The sequence below is a fragment of the Pleurodeles waltl genome, chromosome 6 (assembly GCF_031143425.1).
Source record: "Pleurodeles waltl isolate 20211129_DDA chromosome 6, aPleWal1.hap1.20221129, whole genome shotgun sequence".
NCBI classification, from domain to species: domain Eukaryota; kingdom Metazoa; phylum Chordata; class Amphibia; order Caudata; family Salamandridae; genus Pleurodeles; species Pleurodeles waltl.
In genome coordinates, this window is record NC_090445.1 from 1665689951 (window position 1) to 1665709036 (window position 19086).

Below are 19086 nucleotides of genomic sequence, written 5' to 3' on the forward strand. Positions count from 1 at the left end.
AGAGAGCATCACGGAAAGTTACAAAATAAATGTGGCATGCTTTCACTGCAAAAAAAACCACCAAAATCGCAAAATAAACGACTATAAAAGGTAGGGCAGCACAATAAACCCTGCTGCACCGGAATGATGCCATTACCTTACATTGTACACCAATGTGAAGTCCTATCACAGGAGGATGGAGAAGTAAAGGGACCTTTTCAATTTCACATAGAGAAATTTGGTTGTAAATTTTAGTTACCAGGGAACTTAACGTTTTCATGTCTTCCAGGCATTACCAAAAGTGTTCCTGGCAGGCATAAATGCACTTACTAGGGTGGACTTCTCCGGCACAAATGAGAAATCTGTAACAGTAAATCCTGTGCAAAGGGTGGGAAGTGGGTGCTCCAAGGCAGAGTTTTCCTTGGAAGTTTGGAAACACCTAAATTAGGTATGTTGATGTATATTCCCAAACTCCTCTCTGACCCTTTCCACCTCAGAAACCGACACAGATTTACTTCTGCCGAGGAATGGAGTAACTGCCTTTCCAGAATGGTTAGGAGAACAGATTATACTCAGATTTGCTGGATCTGTAGGGGAATATTTTCTCTATCTGAACATTTTTTCCATGCAGAAGAACATACATTTGTAAGGAGGGCTTCATTCCTCCTACGCAGAGTTCTTCCTTATGAGGAACTCCGCTCACTGGGAATAGCAGCCTTGTGAGAAGTCACATGTTATTCCCATAACTACACTTGGAAACCTGTGCCGGGGCAGTTTTCCAAGCATACCTCTGGGAATAAATGTAATTAATGAGCAAACAAACTTAAAAATATGTATAGTGGAGATGTAAAACGTGAATCTTATTTTAATTTTTTTTGTTACGAAGCCCCAGTATCTCTACCTGTTTTTTAGGTCGAGGTTGCAAAGAGCCTGCGCTAGTACATGAGCTCTCGCTTGCGAGACTCTTGTGTACGCTAATAGGCTTCGAACCCGCCAGTAGCTTACTATTCTTTGTCATCATCGTCACTCCTGTTTGCTGCCTTTTCTTTGGGCAGTGGCTTGGCATATGTCACAGTGGTACGTAGATTGAATGTGGAATGTAGATCTACATTTGGCCTACATCATAATGGCAAGGGAGCGGTGTTCGATGGGCGGCGGTTGATGGAGATGGTTTATGCGACATTGCTCCTGTAATGAACTGGAGTACTTCACGACAATAAAAGGATTTCTCTTACCAGTTGCCTTCGTCTTTAGAATGCCACCAGAACGCACCTCCTCAGCTTGCAATATGGAATCATCTCCCCACAAATACCCATTATCTTCATCCGGATCTTTACACACCTTTCCTTCGTAAGTGTTACTCACTTTAAACAAATTCATATGCCGCCAATTACGTATTCTTTCATCTTCAAGTTGAACAGCACCATCCAAAACCTTCATAACAAGCATTCCCTTTATTTAACAATCAATGATTTATCACGAGCACATACTGTCCAACCACCAACCTCTGCATTGATTTTCTATTTTTGATTCTTCTCAGCACTTTATTTTGATACTCTTACACTCATTCTCTCACAGAACTAAAATCATTCCCATCTAAACTCCTTTGTTTTCTGTTCCTTAACCACCAAGGATTTAATCTAGAAGATGGTTTCCAATCCCTCAATATCTCAAAAGTTGTTTTGCCAGTAACTGAATGTGGTGTAATCCTGTAAGATAACAGCAAATTTTGGATGGCCTCCTTCCAGGATAAATTAGATGCCAAAGCTAATTGTATAGCCTCCTTGATTACTTTATTAAATCTCTTGACCTGGCCATTTCCCTCGGGATGATACAATGATACCCTCACATGATTTACACCACAATTTTTTTTTTATTGCATCTTATCAGAGGTAAGTTGCACCCCATTATCTGAAACAATAGTTTCAGGAATGCCTTACCTCGCAAACACATCCTTTAAAATTTCAATAACTGTATCAGTAGTTATAGTGCCAACCATGCGAACTTCCGGCCATTTGGAAAAATAATCAACTAGGACAATAGCATATGCTTCCTTAGCAGGTGAGGTAACGAACAGGCCCATAAAATCAATCTCAACTTTGCGCCACGGACCATCTAGTAGTTCAACCATCTGTAATGGCCCCACTAATGGTTTCACTGATTTCACTCAATACGCATTTGCTACACTCTCTTACCCAATGGTCCACCATACCATCTAGACCCGGCCACCAAAAGATTTCTTTGTTCTTCCTCCTGGTACTTGCCATGCCACCATGACCTTCATACCCCAACCTGACAATAGTGTCACGCATACTATAGGGAGGAACAATCTTATCACCTCTCAATATAATGTCATTTGACACAGACAATTCCTCTTTAACCTTCCAGTATGTACTACACTCACCCTGCAAACTCCATTCCGATGGCCACCCCTTCAAAATAAAATCCTACACTTTCAACAAAATCTCATCCTTCTGCATTTCCTTCATCCACACTCCCATCAGATATCCCACCATCCACACTCCCATTCTGCAGAAACATCACATCATCATGAGTGAATGCAACATCACACTCACCATTGTCAACCTCTTCAACACTTCCATGACATAGTGGTAAACGAGACAACCCATCTGCCACACAATTACTCTTCCCCGGAAGATGCAAAATCTTAAAGTGGTACATTTGTAATTTCAAAGCCAACCTAGGAGTAAGGTTCCTTCCCCCGCCATACTCAAAATGTTAACCAGAGGCTTGTGATCCGTGCAAATTTTAAATTTGAACCCCCATATATACATCCTAAATCGTTGTACAACCCAAGTAGTAGCTAACAACTCTTTCTCAATTACAGAATAGTTCCTCTCTGCTTGAGACAAATTACGAGAGGCATATGCGACCACCCACATATTCCCTTTCTTCCATTGAGACAGTACTGCTCCAATACCATATCCAGAAGCATCCACTGATATGGTACATTCAGCAGTTTCATCATATGATCTTAGGCAGGATGCATTCACAATTTCTTCTTTTATAGTTGCAAACTCCTTGGCATGTATCTGTTCCCAGCAAAAAGTTGCATTTTTCCTCAACTTTGGATGCAAAGTTTTCCACAAAATGAGAATAAAACACTGCTAAACCTAAAAATGATAGCAATTGTTCCTTGCATTTAGGTTTTGGAGCTTTACGAATAGCTGTCACATGACTAATCTTAGGCTGAATATCATCCTTAGAGATAATATGACCTAAGTATTCCACTAGGCTCTCTCCAAATTTACGCTTTTAATCTTTAACAGTTAGTCCGTAGTCTCTCAATGCCAGCAATACTGCCTTTAAATTACTGTCATGCTCGATTTTGTCTTTTCCATATACTAATATATCATTTTGGAACACCTTTGCACCCTTAACTTTTGAAAGTATTTTAGATAACTCCCTTTGAAAAACTGCAGACGCACTAGCCAATCCAAATGGCATCCTTTTATACTGGAACATTCCTTCTGGTGAAATAAATGCCACACAATGTTTAGACTCAGGATTCAAATGTATTTGATGATACGCACTTGCCAAATCGATAGCTGAAAATACTGTAGTATGCGTTCTGGTGGGGTTGAAGGGAGTGAGTCTAGGGATCATGAGAATAGAACGATACCTATTCGAAAAAGTCAGAAAGAAGGGAAATTACCAAGGCATTTCAATGAATTTGTGATGGAAAGTAAATAAGTAGTGGTTATGATACATCAATTTTGAAAAAATGTATATATGTATATATTTTTTACATATTTTTTTTTGTATGTTTTAGTAAGGGGAAAGATGTGTGGTGCATGGATCGAATGTGGAATGTAGATCTACATTTGGTCTACTTCATAATGGCAAGGGAGCGGTGTTCGATGGGCGGCGGTTGATGGAGATGGTTTATGCCAACATTGCTCCTATAATGAACCAGCGTACTTCACGACAATAAAAGGATTTCTCTTACTGGTTGTCTTCATCTTTACAGTCACTTCCTTTTTGGTCCATAGTGCAGGGACCAAGTACAAATTAAATAACAAGTGCTCCTCTGCTGCTCGCACTTCGATTCAGGTACTATTTGTGCACAATGAACGCTGCCACGTCATAGCTTTTTTATGCAAATCTGTTTTCCGTACACATTCCTCCTCTCGCCTGAGCAGTAAAAATGGTAGTTTTGGCTTTTCTAACTTCACGTACGGGCCTTAGAGCCGTATAATTAAATGCACCTGGACAAAAAAGGTCATAATAATTCTAATGTTGTGTTAGTGCACTTCATGCAAATGGGAATAACCACTGCTGAAAGAACTAAGAGACTGTTCAGGGAAATAGGCTAAGTGCCAGGGACTGTGAACGTGATGCATACTGAGACACACAGTGACACGCTAGAGCATGGGTACTCACAAACATTGTTCCAGGGGCCAAATGGTATTGTCTGTGATGTGACCGAGGGCCGCATTGATGCCAGCAAGGTGGCTGTACATAGGATGCACTGATATAATATAATGTGATGTACTAAGGTGACACAGTTCTGCATGTTAATGAAATACTCTTTGGAATTTTAAATACCTTATTACATTTTTGCTGCAGGATGCCTTTAGAAACACATTTATTTTTAAAGTTAGCTGGTGCGGGATAACTTAGTTGCTTCCCTTTTTTAACTTCAATTAACCTTTAAATAAAGGCTTGTCTTTTTAGTTAACTTCCTTCTCAGTGTTAGTGCTGAGATAAGAAAGCGGCAGCCCAGTGCTCCTGACCAGGGGGGCGCATGTAAAGGTCACAAGGGCCGCATGCGGCCCCCGGGCCGTACTTTGAGTATCACTGCGCTAGAGCGACCCACAAGGTAAAAAAGCAGGACAAAAGCCGCAAATACAAAATATTGGACTTTAGCTAGTGGTGTGAGTTCGTGTATACACCGCTTCAGCATTTGAAATCAGAAGGACCTCTCCCGCCATGTTTCAGTGCCAATTAGAATATCAGCATCTTTGTTAAACCCAGAGTTGCAAAGTGCACACCTTCCGCCAACCGAAGCCATCTTGTCTGCTGCACCTGCCCCTCTAAACATCTAAACTGCCCTTCTAAAGTCAGCTCCTGCCCCCCACGTTTGGGTTTGTCACAAGATATAACTGTTTTAAGGAATCCTTCCCTGTTCATGTTCTGCTTAGTCACCCACGTTCCGAAGAACAGCACATTGTCCTGACATCACTGAAACAACACAATAGTTTAGAGCAGGACCAGTACTTGGGTGGATAATTGATTCATTACTTCCAGGTGAGTGTGACTGTTTTCGATTACGGTGCTGATCTCTTCTAATTTAAAACCCATGCACTGTTTCATGTATTTATACTTTTGGCATGACTCCGGGCACAACATTTATACAGAGCAGGCAAGAGACACCTAACAAGCAAAGACAAGTGATAGCTCCCATACCCCAAGTCATCACAAACTCTATTCCCTACCTATCAAGACCATCAGAAGTATTAGCCTAATTATTTCAGTGGAAGGAAACCAAAACTACAACACCCACAATGCATTTCATGGCAACGTGGAAAACCAAGACTAATCAGTTTCCATGATGAAATGGGTGCAGAAGGTGCAGATTAGCAGCAGGACGCAGACTTCATGTTTTAGAACTATCCCCACTGCCCTGTTTCTTCTCCCTTATGGTTTAGCAGGACGCACTGTGGACGCTCGGGACCCAGCTGCAAATGGCGCAGAGTAGCAGCGGAACACACAATTCATGTAGCTAGATTTCCAGGAGAGGGGTACGGAAGTCAGTGGACATGTTGCTACAGACATTTTATAATCTGCAAACAAGGAACAAAAACTGCTGTTTTCCTTCATGTTAAACAGAAAGCTTTTTGTATTTACAATACTTTTTGAATCATATGCATTTACATTTTCATAAAGTGCTATCAAATATATTTAATGTGTTAAGCTCCCTGACAACGTGACAGTGATGTCACTGTGCAGTCACATGACCAGTAGCGGGAGAGGCGACGGCCATGGCACGTCATGACGGCGCCCATAGTGCTCACTGGTAAGGCTGAGCTCTCAGTGTGAAACTGGGTGTGAACCCCTGGAACAATCAGCCAAAGCTCTCCTAGCAGCTTTCCTCATTTTAGCCAGATGTTCATGACATTTTCAGACAATCCTATACAAGAGAGAGGGAAATGGCCTCTAACAGCCAGAGCTGCCTTCTTTGGCAGTAAAGAGCTAGGTTCAAGTCTGGGCGTCAGCTCACGTAAAACTCTCCAAATCTTCGGGGCGAGTAGGTGTTATATAAAACCGCAAAAAAGAAAAAAACAAAGTCCCGAAAATTCGACTTTCGTCTAGTGTAATAGACTATGGGCCAGATGTAGCTAAATCTGTTTTTGCGACTTGCAAATTGCGAGTCTGAGCGACTCGCAATTTGCAAGTCGCAAAAACGGATGCAGAATGGTGTCTCAAACACCTTCTGCGACTCGCTATGGGGTCGCAAAGGCCCACCTCATCAATATTCATGAGGTGGGTCGCATTTTGCGACCCCCATAGCGAGTCCCTGCACTCACAGGGATGGTGGCCTGCTGTAGTCAGCAGTCCTCCATGTCTGTGACTGCTTTGTAAATAAAGCAGTTTTTTTTTTCATTTTGCAGCCCGTTTTCCTTAAAGGAAAACGCGTTGCAAAATGAAAATAATACCGAAACCATAGGACCACTGCCTGCTCTGAAAAAATATTTTTGTCGACATTCACAAAGGGGAAGGGGTCCCATGGGGACCCCTTCCCTTTTGCGAATGAGTTACCACCAGTGTGACACTGGTGGTAACTGCGAGTTGGTTTGCGACCGCATTCGCGGTCACAAAGCAACTCTGAATTGCGATGCGAGTCGCAAATAGGAAGGGAACACCCCTTCCTATTTGCGAATCGCATTCACAAATTGCGAGTCGGTACCGACTCGCAATTTGTGATTGAGCATTGCAAAAGACTTTTTGCATGGCGCAAACTGCGATTTTCGCAGTTTGCGTCATGCAAAAAGCTTTCTACATCTGGCCCTATGCCCCTTATTATGAGTTTGGCGGATGGATAACTCCGTCCGCCAAACTCTCGACAGGGTGGCTGCCGGCTACGCGGCGACCTACCCGCCGGAGCTGTTATGGGTTTCCTGCCAGGTCAGCGGGCGGAAACCTAAGTTTCTGTCTGCTGGCCTTGCGGGAAACAGGCTACAGCATTGTCTCAGACTCGTAATCGAGCCGGTGGCATTGCTGTCACCTGCAGGGTGCACCAGTACCCTCGCAATGTTCACTTTCTGCAAAGCAGATAGTGAACATTGTGAGGGTGCTGGCCAGGGAAGCCCCTGCACTGCCTATGCCAAGTGCATAGGCAGTGCACGGCCCCCCGTGGCCCCCTGCACTTATTCTCTACCAGCCTTTTCATGGGAGTGTTACCGCTATGAAACCGCTGGTGTAGAACGAGGTCATAATCCCCAGGGCAGCACTGCCTGCAGCGCTACCCCGGCAAATTAGGAACTCTGCCACCTCCAGACCGCTGGGATCCAAGATCCTGGAGGAGCTGATGGTCTGACCGCCAGAGTTGTAATGTGGCGGTCGGACAGCCACATTAGGGGCGGTCCAGACCACCACCGCAAGTGTGGCGGTCTAAAGACTGCCACACTTGTAATGAGGCCCTATATACCCGAATTTTGTTTTAAAGCTTATAAAGCTTAGTACTTTTCTTTGTATATATGTAGCTTGTCTGCACAAGTTACCTGTGCACTTTTGCTACTTAATCATGGGGTACTCCTATTAGTACTTCTTAAACAGATTGGCAACTCACCATTAGTTAGTTATGGGCAATACGAAGAATACAAGGTTGTACATTTAGGCAAAACATTCTTTACAGTGTGTTTGCATTTACTCTTAAAGTTCCTTGATAGTGTTTTTTTTAACCATCCTGTTGTCCAACTACACCCATCCTCCTGTTCACCATACACACCCACCTTCCCGTTCACCACCCACACCCAATTGCCAAAGAAATTAACTCCCCCATGGTGAGATATATTGGCTTTGCCAATGCTTGATTTACTAGAGAACTCAATCTGCAGATGCCATTAAAAGCCTGTCCCTATGAAAGAAGCTGTAATAAAAGATTATCAGTGATGTGTAACCGGGGGAACTTCCTTGGACATTTGCACCAGAGAGCATGGCTAACCTGTAAATTCAAATGAAATTACCTGCAGGCGGCTGGAAGAGTCCTTTTGGATTTTGCCAGTTTACGTCTTGGAAATAAAAGCAGGACAACATCCAGGTGTCTACGAAGACAGGGGTGAGGCTGTTTAGCTGATCGGCCAGCCAGAAGTCTGGAAAGCCCACCTTGTGGAAAGGTGCGGTGAAGACCTTGCACTGTAGGAAAGGTAAATACTGCGAATAAGATACAAGGTGAGCAGAAGGAATACGTTACCTGTAGTAGGACAAGTCGGGGATGGTGAGTGTTGTGCCAGTTTCTCATCAGAATCCAGATATGAGATACTTGTTAGGCAACCAAACACTTCAGGACTTGCCACGTGGGAGGGACTAAAGAATTTGTGGAAGGAGCAAGATGAGTGTAAGAAGTGATAGGTCAGTTTCAGTGGGATTCTTTTGTGTTCTGTTGAATTAGGCACTCACTATGACGTATGTGCTAAATTCCATTGAACAGGGACCACAATTATGAGTTGTGCGATAATGAACACATCCTCAGTTTTCCCCTGATAAATTCAGCAGGTCGAACCTGTTGAAATTTCTAGGTAGGAAAGATCTGGAAAAAGGCAAACCATGTGGGATTTGGTGTGTTAAAAAATTCTGTATGTTCTGCCTCATTTTCCTATTGTAAACCCAGAATAGGAGGTATTTTCCGCATGCCTTGCTGCTCATCACTAGAGCCCGAGTTCCACAAGTGGTAAATGTTACCACTGGGAGAAAGACTGAAGTAAAAGGCCCTGTTAGCCTTGTTCAAGTGGTAAATAGACTGAACTTAATCGCAGCGTGTGGTGGGCTTGGCAAGGAAGGCTTGCAGTGCCTAATTTGTTCCATTGGCTCCAGTTGATGGGCAATGACACTCATTTTTGGGGACTGTGGCTTAGTTTTCATCATCAGACTTTAAACCTTAGCACAAGAGAGGAAAGCTTAAAAAGGGGAAGGGAAAGATAGGAAAACAGTAATAAAGGTAAAAAGGGCCGAAGAAGACTCTGCAAGAGTGAGGTGAATCAAGGACATCTTAAGGATTTTGGGGGCCCTGGTCAAACATATTTTGGGGACTCCTGTTTGGAACAGTTTTGATTTTATGATCCAGTTTCTGCTATCTCATTCCCTCTTTGACCAGGTCACTGACAGGCACTTTCATTCGAATTATAAATGTGTTTACATCTAATATTCAGGGATAGTGACATGTGTTTCAATATTGTAACACAGCAGCTGCTCACTAATATCACTGAAAATAATCTTTGACACTCTCCCATTTCTCACAAGTGAGGTCCTGTTTTGAGCTAAAAGAAACTTTTTTATGGATGCTGCATTTAACAAACAGCATTTCTGTGCAAACTTTCTGTAATAGACTCTCACACACCCCCCACATTAAAAATAAATTAAAGGAAAACGGTATTTAAAACAACTTGTTTAAGAATTATTCAAGGTCATCAGGGCAAGGCTCTCTGCAGGAGTCTTACATGCATCTGTGGCCATCTTGGAAGTCCTGCCACAACAGCTATGGATACGGAACGGATCAGTAGCATAGCCAGTGCGTCACGGGCACCAGTGCACGGAAGGAAAGGGGTCCCCTGGCCGCTGTTTGAACTGTGAAATTCAGCAATAATGAGGGTGCAACTGGCCCCTGGCGCCTCTGGGCCCCGTTGACACTCCACCTGCTGCACCAATGCAGCTACTCTCCTGAGCAGGATCTCAAAGGGCAGGAAACCTGGTTACCACCTGCTATGCCTTCTTTTTTTTAACAGTTTGACATTTTTCTCTGACCTATTCTCCCTTTGTAGCCTGATTCTTTTTACAAGTTCATGTCATCTGGATTTGCACATATTTTGTGAGGATGATGTCCATCAATTTGTATTAACACATATAGGGGGTCATTCTGACCCCGCCGCCGGCCTGGCTGGGACCGCCAGAAGACCGTACTGCGGTCAAAAGACCGCGGCGGTCATTCTGGGTTTCGCACTGGGCTGGCGGGCGACTGCCAAAAGGCCGCCAGCCAGCCCAGTGGGAAACACCCTTCCACGATGAAGCCGGCTCCGAATGGAGCCGGCGGAGTGGAAGGTGTGTGACGGGTGCAGTAGCACCCGTCGCAAATTTCAGTGTCTGCTGAGCAGACACTGAAATTCAAAGTGGGGCCCTTTTACGGGGGCCCCTGCAGTGCCCATGCCATTGGCATGGGCACTGCAGGGGCCCCACGACACCCCTCACCGCCATCCTGTTCCTGGCGGTCGAAACCGCCAGGAACAGGATGGCGGTGAGGGGGTCGGAATCCCCATGGCGGCGCAGCAAGCTGCGCCGCCATGGAGGATTCCCATGTGCAGCGGAAAGTCGGCGGTACACCGCCGACTTTCCGTTTCTGGCCGCGGCTGTACCGCCGCGGTCAGAATGCCCTGCGGAGCACCGCCAGCCTGTTGGCGGTGCTCCCGCCGACCCCGGCCCCGGCGGTCCTTGACCGCCGGGGTCAGAATCACCCCCATAGTAATGAACTAATGTAAATTTACTGATGATCCAATTGTCACCGCCTATTTTCTAACACTTTAGAGCTCTTGTGGTCACTCCCATCTGAGTATCTCTGGGCCTGTCTGTTTGTAGACAAGAGGGTGGCCGTATATATTGAGGGAAGCTCATAATAATAGAAATATTTTATTATCAATTCTGGACATTCACAAACCTGACATTCTAATAATGTAATCTCCTGTGGGGAATGTTTTTGATTGTCCCGCAGTTCAATATGTAAGATCTGAGCAGCGCACTCACCATGAGGTTGAGCAGCCACATCCTGGACTTGTAGTAGAAGGTCTTTGTTGGGTTGATGAGCAGGAAAACCATAAGCAGGTAGAAGGCGAGTGGGTTCAGCTGCAGGGGAACGGGCAGACAATCCCCGTACAGGCAGCTTAAGACGCTCACACACCAGGCCACGCCAAGGACTCCAGAAAGCTGCAGAGAAGCAAGCGGACAGACATGGTGAGAACTTTCAGGCATCCCGTTCTGGCAGTACTGAGTTTCCATAGCGCCTCATCATCTCTCCTAAACCTGGGATGAACGATCCCCCTTTTTCTGCAACAGTCTAAAAATGTAGTCAGATACTTTTACAATAAATTGAAGTTTATAATTTTCATTTGCTTCATCTTGTCTCTCTTCTGCACTTCTCTTTATTTATTTTCTTTGTTTTCCCCCTTGACTTTCCTTTTCTTTCTTCTCTCTTATTTCTATCTCTCCATTCTTTTTACTTTCTTATGCTTCCTCTCTCTCTTCCTCTTTTTAACTTGATTCCATATTTGGACGAATCATCCACACTACAGTATCCAGCAAAATACTATTATTCTCATTTTCAAGAAATACACGTCAGAGAGAGAGACCAAAATACTACTGAGTCACTGGTAAGCAATTATCTTGATGTTATCTTATTATGGCCCAGATTTACTATCCAAGCAATGGAGTGCATTGAGAAAAACTGTGGCTAGTCACTGCTCAAAGGACAAAAAGTAGTGCAGCTCTAGATTTAGCAAGAGTTGCACACCTATGACGTCATCAGAGGGTGCTCGCACTACAAATGGATGTTTGTGTGACAGCGGCCTCACAAGCCAGCAGTATCTAGCATAGGTGGTGTCCTCAAGGTTTACTATCAGGTGCAAAACAGCACAGGGGTGAGGAATGTAAGATGTGTGATTTAGATCAAAGTTCACTTTAAATGTAGGTACATAGGGGAATATACCTCTTGCTTGGGCAGGTTTCACCCTGTGCTTAATTTGTAAAAGGGAGAGATCTGAATGTCAAGGCTGCTGTGGTCTTAAACCACATCAGGACTCTTTAATCCACTATCAGACACACCCTGCCCCTTATCTCAACCATGGTGGTAACTGCTCTCTCATTGAGACTGCCTTTTTCCTCCTCCGCCTTTCCGTTTTGAGCGTTTTCCCTCTCTGGCTCTTTGGAAATGTCTGAAGAGGAAAAAGTACGTGTCGAGCCCCAAAAATGAGTGCCGGTGCTCCCCACCAGCAGGCACCGGGTCAAATTAGGCTCTGGTTTCATCTGACACAAGGATTTAGTGCAAAAATATATCTTGCTACTTTAAGAGGTTTTGTGCCAAAACACTTGACTTTTGATATTCATCCCCCATTCCACCCCCACCCCTCCCCCCCGGCATGCCCCCTTTCTATACCTTAACACAGTATTGATGCACAGAGGTTTTCGTGCTGTTCAAGGGTCAACTTTGGAGGCAAAATATCTTTTGCACGTAACTGCTGATTGCTACTTTTAAAGTGTACTGGAGAATAACTTAACAAAATAAAGTTTGCATTTATGAACATATGTCTGTCATGTCCTACAAAAACAAAGTAAGGAACAGAAGTTCTTTCTTTAGAAAACTTCACCGAGAACACATGTAAAGGTGAAAAGTGCATTTTAAAGTACCTTTGACTACTATAAATCTATGTTCATCATTTATGTCAATGGGGTGCTTAGGTTTGAAAGTTCCTATCCCAAAGTGACATTTTAAAACATGTAGTAGGTTAACTTGGTTTGTGACGTTTTGAGGGACATTTCCATCATTAAATCAAACAAACCGAGGCCATTTTTCACAGACATGATGCTGTTGTGTTAATCCTCAGTGTGAGATACTTTTCTACTGCAGCAAAATATGAGTTTTCCTAGCAGCTTTTAAATGTACTAATCACCCCTTTTAACACCTTCACACGATCTTGCAGAAAGCAGCATATGACGTCCTTCCTTCAGTATCGACTGTCCTTTGGCCTCCTCTTTGATTCAGGACACTCAGGGGGTGCTGCTCCCTCCTCCCACAAACTTATGCAGTTTAGGGCAGGGTTACCTATGTAGCAGGGTGCCCTGGTGTTTCTAAGCTCTTCCCTGACATCCTAAAATGAATTCTTAATGGGGCAGAGGCCCATGGGCCATGGCATCTCCGCTCCTTTGGGTGATATGTGATGAATCTGTCGGGAAGTACTGTACCTGTGGCACAAAGGAGGTTTTGGAGAAGTTTAATGTCCTCATGCAGTTCTCATTTATGAGTGTTTGCATCGAGGTAGGTCAGGCAAATACGTCTTTTTGTGGACTTGCATGTGTATACCATTTCCCCTAGCCTTACTCCTAGAGTTGTCTTCAGAATGGACATTCCATTCCATAGAAGCGTCTAAGGGAAGATGTGCATTAGAGCAGCACAGACCCTCCATTTTATCTATAAGAAAAACACTTTTCATTCCTTTCCCAACATTCCCTAACACTGGACATGTTGAGGGTGCTTTCTCATACTTACAAGACCACTCACACAAACTTCATTCAGGCATATACTTAGAAGTGCAGCAAGTAGAGTGAAAAACTAGCGTATACGTTTATCAGTCCCAATGGAGGTACACCTTCACCTGGATTGTCACAAAATTTGAGGGCCACCTTCCATGGTACTATCTTAGGAAAACTATGTCCCCCTGATCCCTGATCACACTTGAGATTTCAGATGAACCTGGGAATACTGCTAAATAGCAACAGCCACTGATGTTATGAATCAGTAATTAGCATTTTCAAGTGGATTTCTCTGTTTGGGCATGTAAATTATACTTAAGTGTACAATATGTTTTGTGAATCGTCCCTAGTGATTTTGACACACCATTGAACATTCTGTTCACCCAATTATAGTTGTAGACAATGTTGTCTTCGAAATCTGTCCTGGTGATACCTTTAAGTACAACTTATTATAGTCCTAGATGAATTACTTAAACATCAAAACAAAAATTCTAAACAGCTCTCACATCCTGTAAAAAGGAAGATGCATTGCTTTCTTTAAAAAGGTTCTGTTGGATACCTTGATTTTGAACTTGTTGAACACACTATGCCAATGGAGGTTTGACTGTAATCACAATAATAAACGTTTAATAACAAACTATTGTCATATTTAACGTCTTGTTAAAATATAGAGTCTTTAGAGCCTTTCAAAAGATTTAATCAAACAATTTTTTAACTTTTGTAAGTTGGGGAACCATGGCAACAAAGACATTTATCAACAGTATTTAGAAATGCTTTTGTGACACATTTGAGTTGCAAAAATAGTCGTGCATTTGTTAAAGGCGAAGGCGTGGAATTTATTGGCAGATTTCACTGACAAAGCTATGTATTATGCAAGCTTAGAAGTTGTCTTGAAAAAGTGAATTAAAGTAGACCATGATCAAATCATGGCCACACTCCAAGCTTTTCAATCCCTTACTACTGGTTCTGATATCGAAACACTATGGATAAGAAATATTTTTTAATTGATTGGATTGAAAAACTATGGTAATGGATGATTTTATATGATTTTAAAATCAAATTGTTTAGTCTCCTTGAGCACGTAGAAATCAATACTAAGGGCCCGATTCACAAAGGAACTTACACAAAGTAAAGTTACACGTGCTGTATCTTCACACTCGGGGTGGAATCTCTGCACTGTAATTCTACGTGCAGAGATTCTTGGAGGGTGAAGCAACACCCTGATAGTAATGTGACACACATGCAGAAAACTTTGTGAACTATTGATACTAATAATAGAATTGTAGTAGTACCAGAATATTTTGGGAGTAAAAATCTTTGCAATGTTCCACACCCATATTCAGTTCATAACTTGGGAAATTATTTTCAAATATAGCAGGCAGTTCCCCCAAAATACTTCAACATATTATGTCACACTGTGAGGTGCGAGGACTTGAGGCACATTATTGTAAAACTCATCCCAAGCTGTTTATGCCAAGATACCGGTTCATAATCATTTACGTTTTTCCTTACCCTCTCTGGCACTTTGTCTCCAAAAATCCTTTATACATGATATTGTGACATTACAATGATATTACTAATACTGATAAATACATTAATGGATCAAGACAATGAAATGTAACTTTTTATAGAAGCAGATAAATTAGTGAACTGGGAATGGTTAGATATATTTTTCTTATCTGAACATTTTTAATTTTTGTGTTTTATATATACTGTAAAAGTCTAGTATGGACTGTATTCAAAATATTCTGATTAGTAATACAAAATGTACCTCAAACAGGTGCTGGAAGGACAGGTGGTTCCGGGGATCAAGTTCGAAGATCAGTATGTGATTGACTCCGGCTTTCCTCCATCCATAGTTGTTGATCCCGAGCAGGAAGAGTGACTCAATGATCAGGAACCCCCCTCTGTACAACCTGAGAAGTGGCCAGATGATGTGGTCCTTGGACTGATGCAAGACTTAAAGCGAGAGGAGCAGCCCATGTGAGTGGACATGAAGAGTGCAGATATATCCAAGAAGTCATAAAAATCAATATTATCTATGAATCCAAAACACATAATCAAGAACCCCTTTACCATAATATAATTAGCAAGAAAAACACAAACTCTTTGGGTGGTTGGCAGGAGGTTACCTTCACAGGAAGATGGTATGCTGAAAGGTGGATTCAGAGGAAATTACCATCAAAATATGAACAGCAAGGACGATAAAAATAAGAAAAATAATTGTGGCAATTGCTAGTGGGGTGGAGGTAATGGATTTATTGATAACGGGTTTCCTGTTTCGTTATTTTCACACAGATTAATGCAGATTATTTTCACGCAGGATTCTGACAAGGACCCATGCTCTGAGCACATAGGAATCCTTTATGCTCTGGTCATGTCATGGAAAAACAAGAAATTACAAATCTACAGAATTACATGCCACCAACCATATGTATATTCTACCTGTCTTAAAATACACCACTTATGTTCTTTCATTTTCCTGACTTACAAAAGTAAACTTAATTTTACTGTTGTATGTTAGAAACTTTTTTTCAAAGCAGTAAAAAAACATTTTTCCATTTACTCTCAAATATAGGATGGTTGAGACAATCCAAGGAAAAGGCCTTCTAAAAGTTTCCCAACTGTGTACCAGGTAGCCCCCTCTTCAAGGCATACCCTGCAGTGAGGTCAGTAAGGCAGTGGAAAATAAAAGACTATTTCAGCACCGGAAGTGTTCTGCCACAAGTAGTGCTTAATTTGAGCCAATGTTTTCCAGTGCTCAACACCAGCACATAATTGTCAACACTGGCACTTATCACAGTCTGCCACATGGTGGCAGTGTTTATCTTCTCTTGAGATGAACACAACAATAGTTATTTATTCATTCAATATACATTAAAAGTGACTAATACCGGAGGCCCAATCCATTCTCATAGCTTTTGGGTCGTGGAATAATCTGAATAGTCACACTGGTAACACTGGCAGGGGCAATGTGTTGTGCAAGTTGCAGTGGCCACGTGACAAGGGCCCTGGCACTTATTTGTTTACAAATTAGGCACTGGCCACAAGCCGTGGTTAATATTAGTTTGGGATCAGCTAGCAGTCTTTCTTGATCTCAGAGTGTCAGGGCAGACAGGGAGTTTTTAGGATTGCAAGAATGTCTTCTTGGCACTTTCTCATGTATGCAAACAAAATGAACATAGGGTGCTTTTAAAAAAGCAGAACAGTTAAGAAATGCAGAAGGAATCAAGAAAACTCTTGTAGTAACATGCCACATGCTTCTGTGTACGTACCTGTGAAGACGATCAGTACAGTGAAAGCGACAATCATACCAGAGTATACACCAACACGGAAGGTAGTCCAGACCGGCACCGACTGAGAGCAAAAAGGGAGAAGTGGAGACGATAAGCTGTCTACCTGGTTGTGATAGTACACTTTAAAGTCAAAAGTCTTTAAGAGAAATGTCTGTTGTTGGATTCCTAAATCAGTATGCAAATATGGGGGTGCTTATAGCCCCCCTCAGTGTGTTCTTCTGGACTTGATGCAGAACTCCTGAGGCATCACTACCCCCCGAGTCACAGAGATGCCCTGAGGAATCATTAACCTCTTTCAGATGTCTGTTCAAACCTTCAGACTTGGATACTCTGTGTCTACACAGGACTCTCTCTGCACTCTAGAACTGTCTCTTGTTGCCCAAACTCTGCATCCTACCCACCTCTCCTGTCTGCTTTTAGTCTATAATATCATTTAGCAACAATCCCTAACATCTCCACTCTCCTTTTAAGTAGTGGTTCGCGAACAGTAAAATGGCAAGCACATGGTCCATGTTGATGATGTAGTGGTTGACGCTGAGTAGGTAGGTGTGCCAGTTGCACATGCAGAAAATCAGTACTTCAGTACTCAAGCAGTATACGACCGTATCCCCTCCACTATGTGCTGTTATTTGTCTAATTAATGGTTTCCTTCAGCAAAAACGTAGGGTTCAGCAAAAGGTGAAAAATCCAAAGTGGCCATGCAAAAATGACAGAATTCTTACACTTTACCTTACCAAATGCCTGATATGAGGGTAAAATACTGTTAGAAGACAGCACTTTCTTGTGGTGTGTTTCTTCCTGTGTTTTTAGCCTTACTTCCTTTTCCCTGAGAATATCACAAACCCTGTTATGGAAGTTTGTCGTCTGGGCTTTGACTTCAGAGGGCAAAGGATTGGTGGAGGAGCATCAGAATCTCTTCCTCACTCTTGCCTTTCCCTGTAGTCATCCTCACAGTTGGGCTCATTGATGTATTCTGAAGCATCATTATTATCCTATGTTATCTGCAATAGCACATATGTTTTAGAAGGACATCCTTTCAGTCCTGGGTCTCTCTCTCTCTCACTCTGTCTCTCTCTCTCTCGGTATCATAGTCTATCACAAACTGAATGCACATTTGACAATTGGATCCTCCCGGTTGCTTAAAATCTGCTCTGATAGGTTTCTGGATGTATTCATTAATCTGGCCGGGCAGCTGTAGTTTTAGGATGAGAGATGTGCCATCAGCCCAGCATAGTATCTCATGGAGATCCCAGCATTGAATGGAGGCACATTTTGAGCACACATGCAAAAACATTTAGAAATCGAGAAACACCCATGTGAGTTGTCCTTTCCTACTCATTACAATCAGCCTCATACTGGCTAGATTTTTCTTAAATTATTTACTATTTTTGCAATTTAATCAGTATTTACATCTTTTTGGATGATTCCTGGTGATGTTTTTAATATCTTAAAATTGATAGAGTAGCTCATTATCCTATAAAAACATTGTGATCACAAAATCATCTCTTTTGATGCGTGACATTCATAAATTTAACAGACAGAGTAGTACATTTGGATGTGCTTGGGAGAAGCCTGGATCTTGGACAAGGAGGAATTGCTTCTACTTTAAGTTTGGCGGACAGAGTACTAACCGTCAGCATGGCGGAGTAGTTTATGACCGCCATGCTGAGGTTAAGGTACTTGACGTATTTAGATATGTCAGTTGAGCCAACAGACATATCTAGCATTTACATTGAAAGTCACACACACACGCACACACACACTCATTCTTTCACACACAGACATGCACGCACATCCATTAACAACACTCATAACATTCAAACATGCACGCACGCACCAAACATTCATTTTAAAACATCACACACACACACACTCATTCTTTCACACACACACACACACACGCACATCCTTTAACACTCATAACATTCAAACATGCATGCACGCACCAAATATTCATTTTAAAAGTTCACACACACTCATTCTTTCACACACGCATGCACGCACATCCTTTAACACTCATAACATTCAAACATGTATGCATGCACCAAACATTCATTTTAAAACATCACACACACACTTACCTTCAGCCTCGAGGTCCCAGGAGGGTTGGGATTGCTGCCTTCCCTCACTGGCTGACATTAGGTCAGCCAATGAGGGAAGGCAGCAGTCCCAGCCTCGTCACAGAGTGGGATGGGGTCAGTGAGACTGTTGACCCCACCCCACTCTGTGATGAAGTGTCACTGATTGACACTCGCCCTGGGCACTTCAGGGCTTAAACCTGAAGCGCCCAGGGCGAGTGTCAGTGGGTGACGCTTTACTCGTCACCCAGGGGAGGGCC

The 19086-nt window shown here is 42.8% G+C and overlaps 1 protein-coding gene across 1 annotated transcript in view; it reads right to left on the reverse strand.

Annotated features, from left to right (window-relative positions):
* The window catches only part of LOC138301807 (xenotropic and polytropic retrovirus receptor 1 homolog), a 151645-nt gene that overhangs the window by 81809 nt on the left and 50750 nt on the right, over positions 1-19086 (reverse strand). The window contains exons 5-8 of the mRNA XM_069242307.1: positions 16728-16809; positions 15224-15411; positions 10954-11133; positions 8190-8358 (exon numbers count right to left, since the gene is read on the reverse strand). Of these exons, the coding sequence (XP_069098408.1) occupies positions 8190-8358; positions 10954-11133; positions 15224-15411; positions 16728-16809 (619 nt within the window). The remainder of the gene's footprint in view (positions 1-8189; positions 8359-10953; positions 11134-15223; positions 15412-16727; positions 16810-19086) is intronic.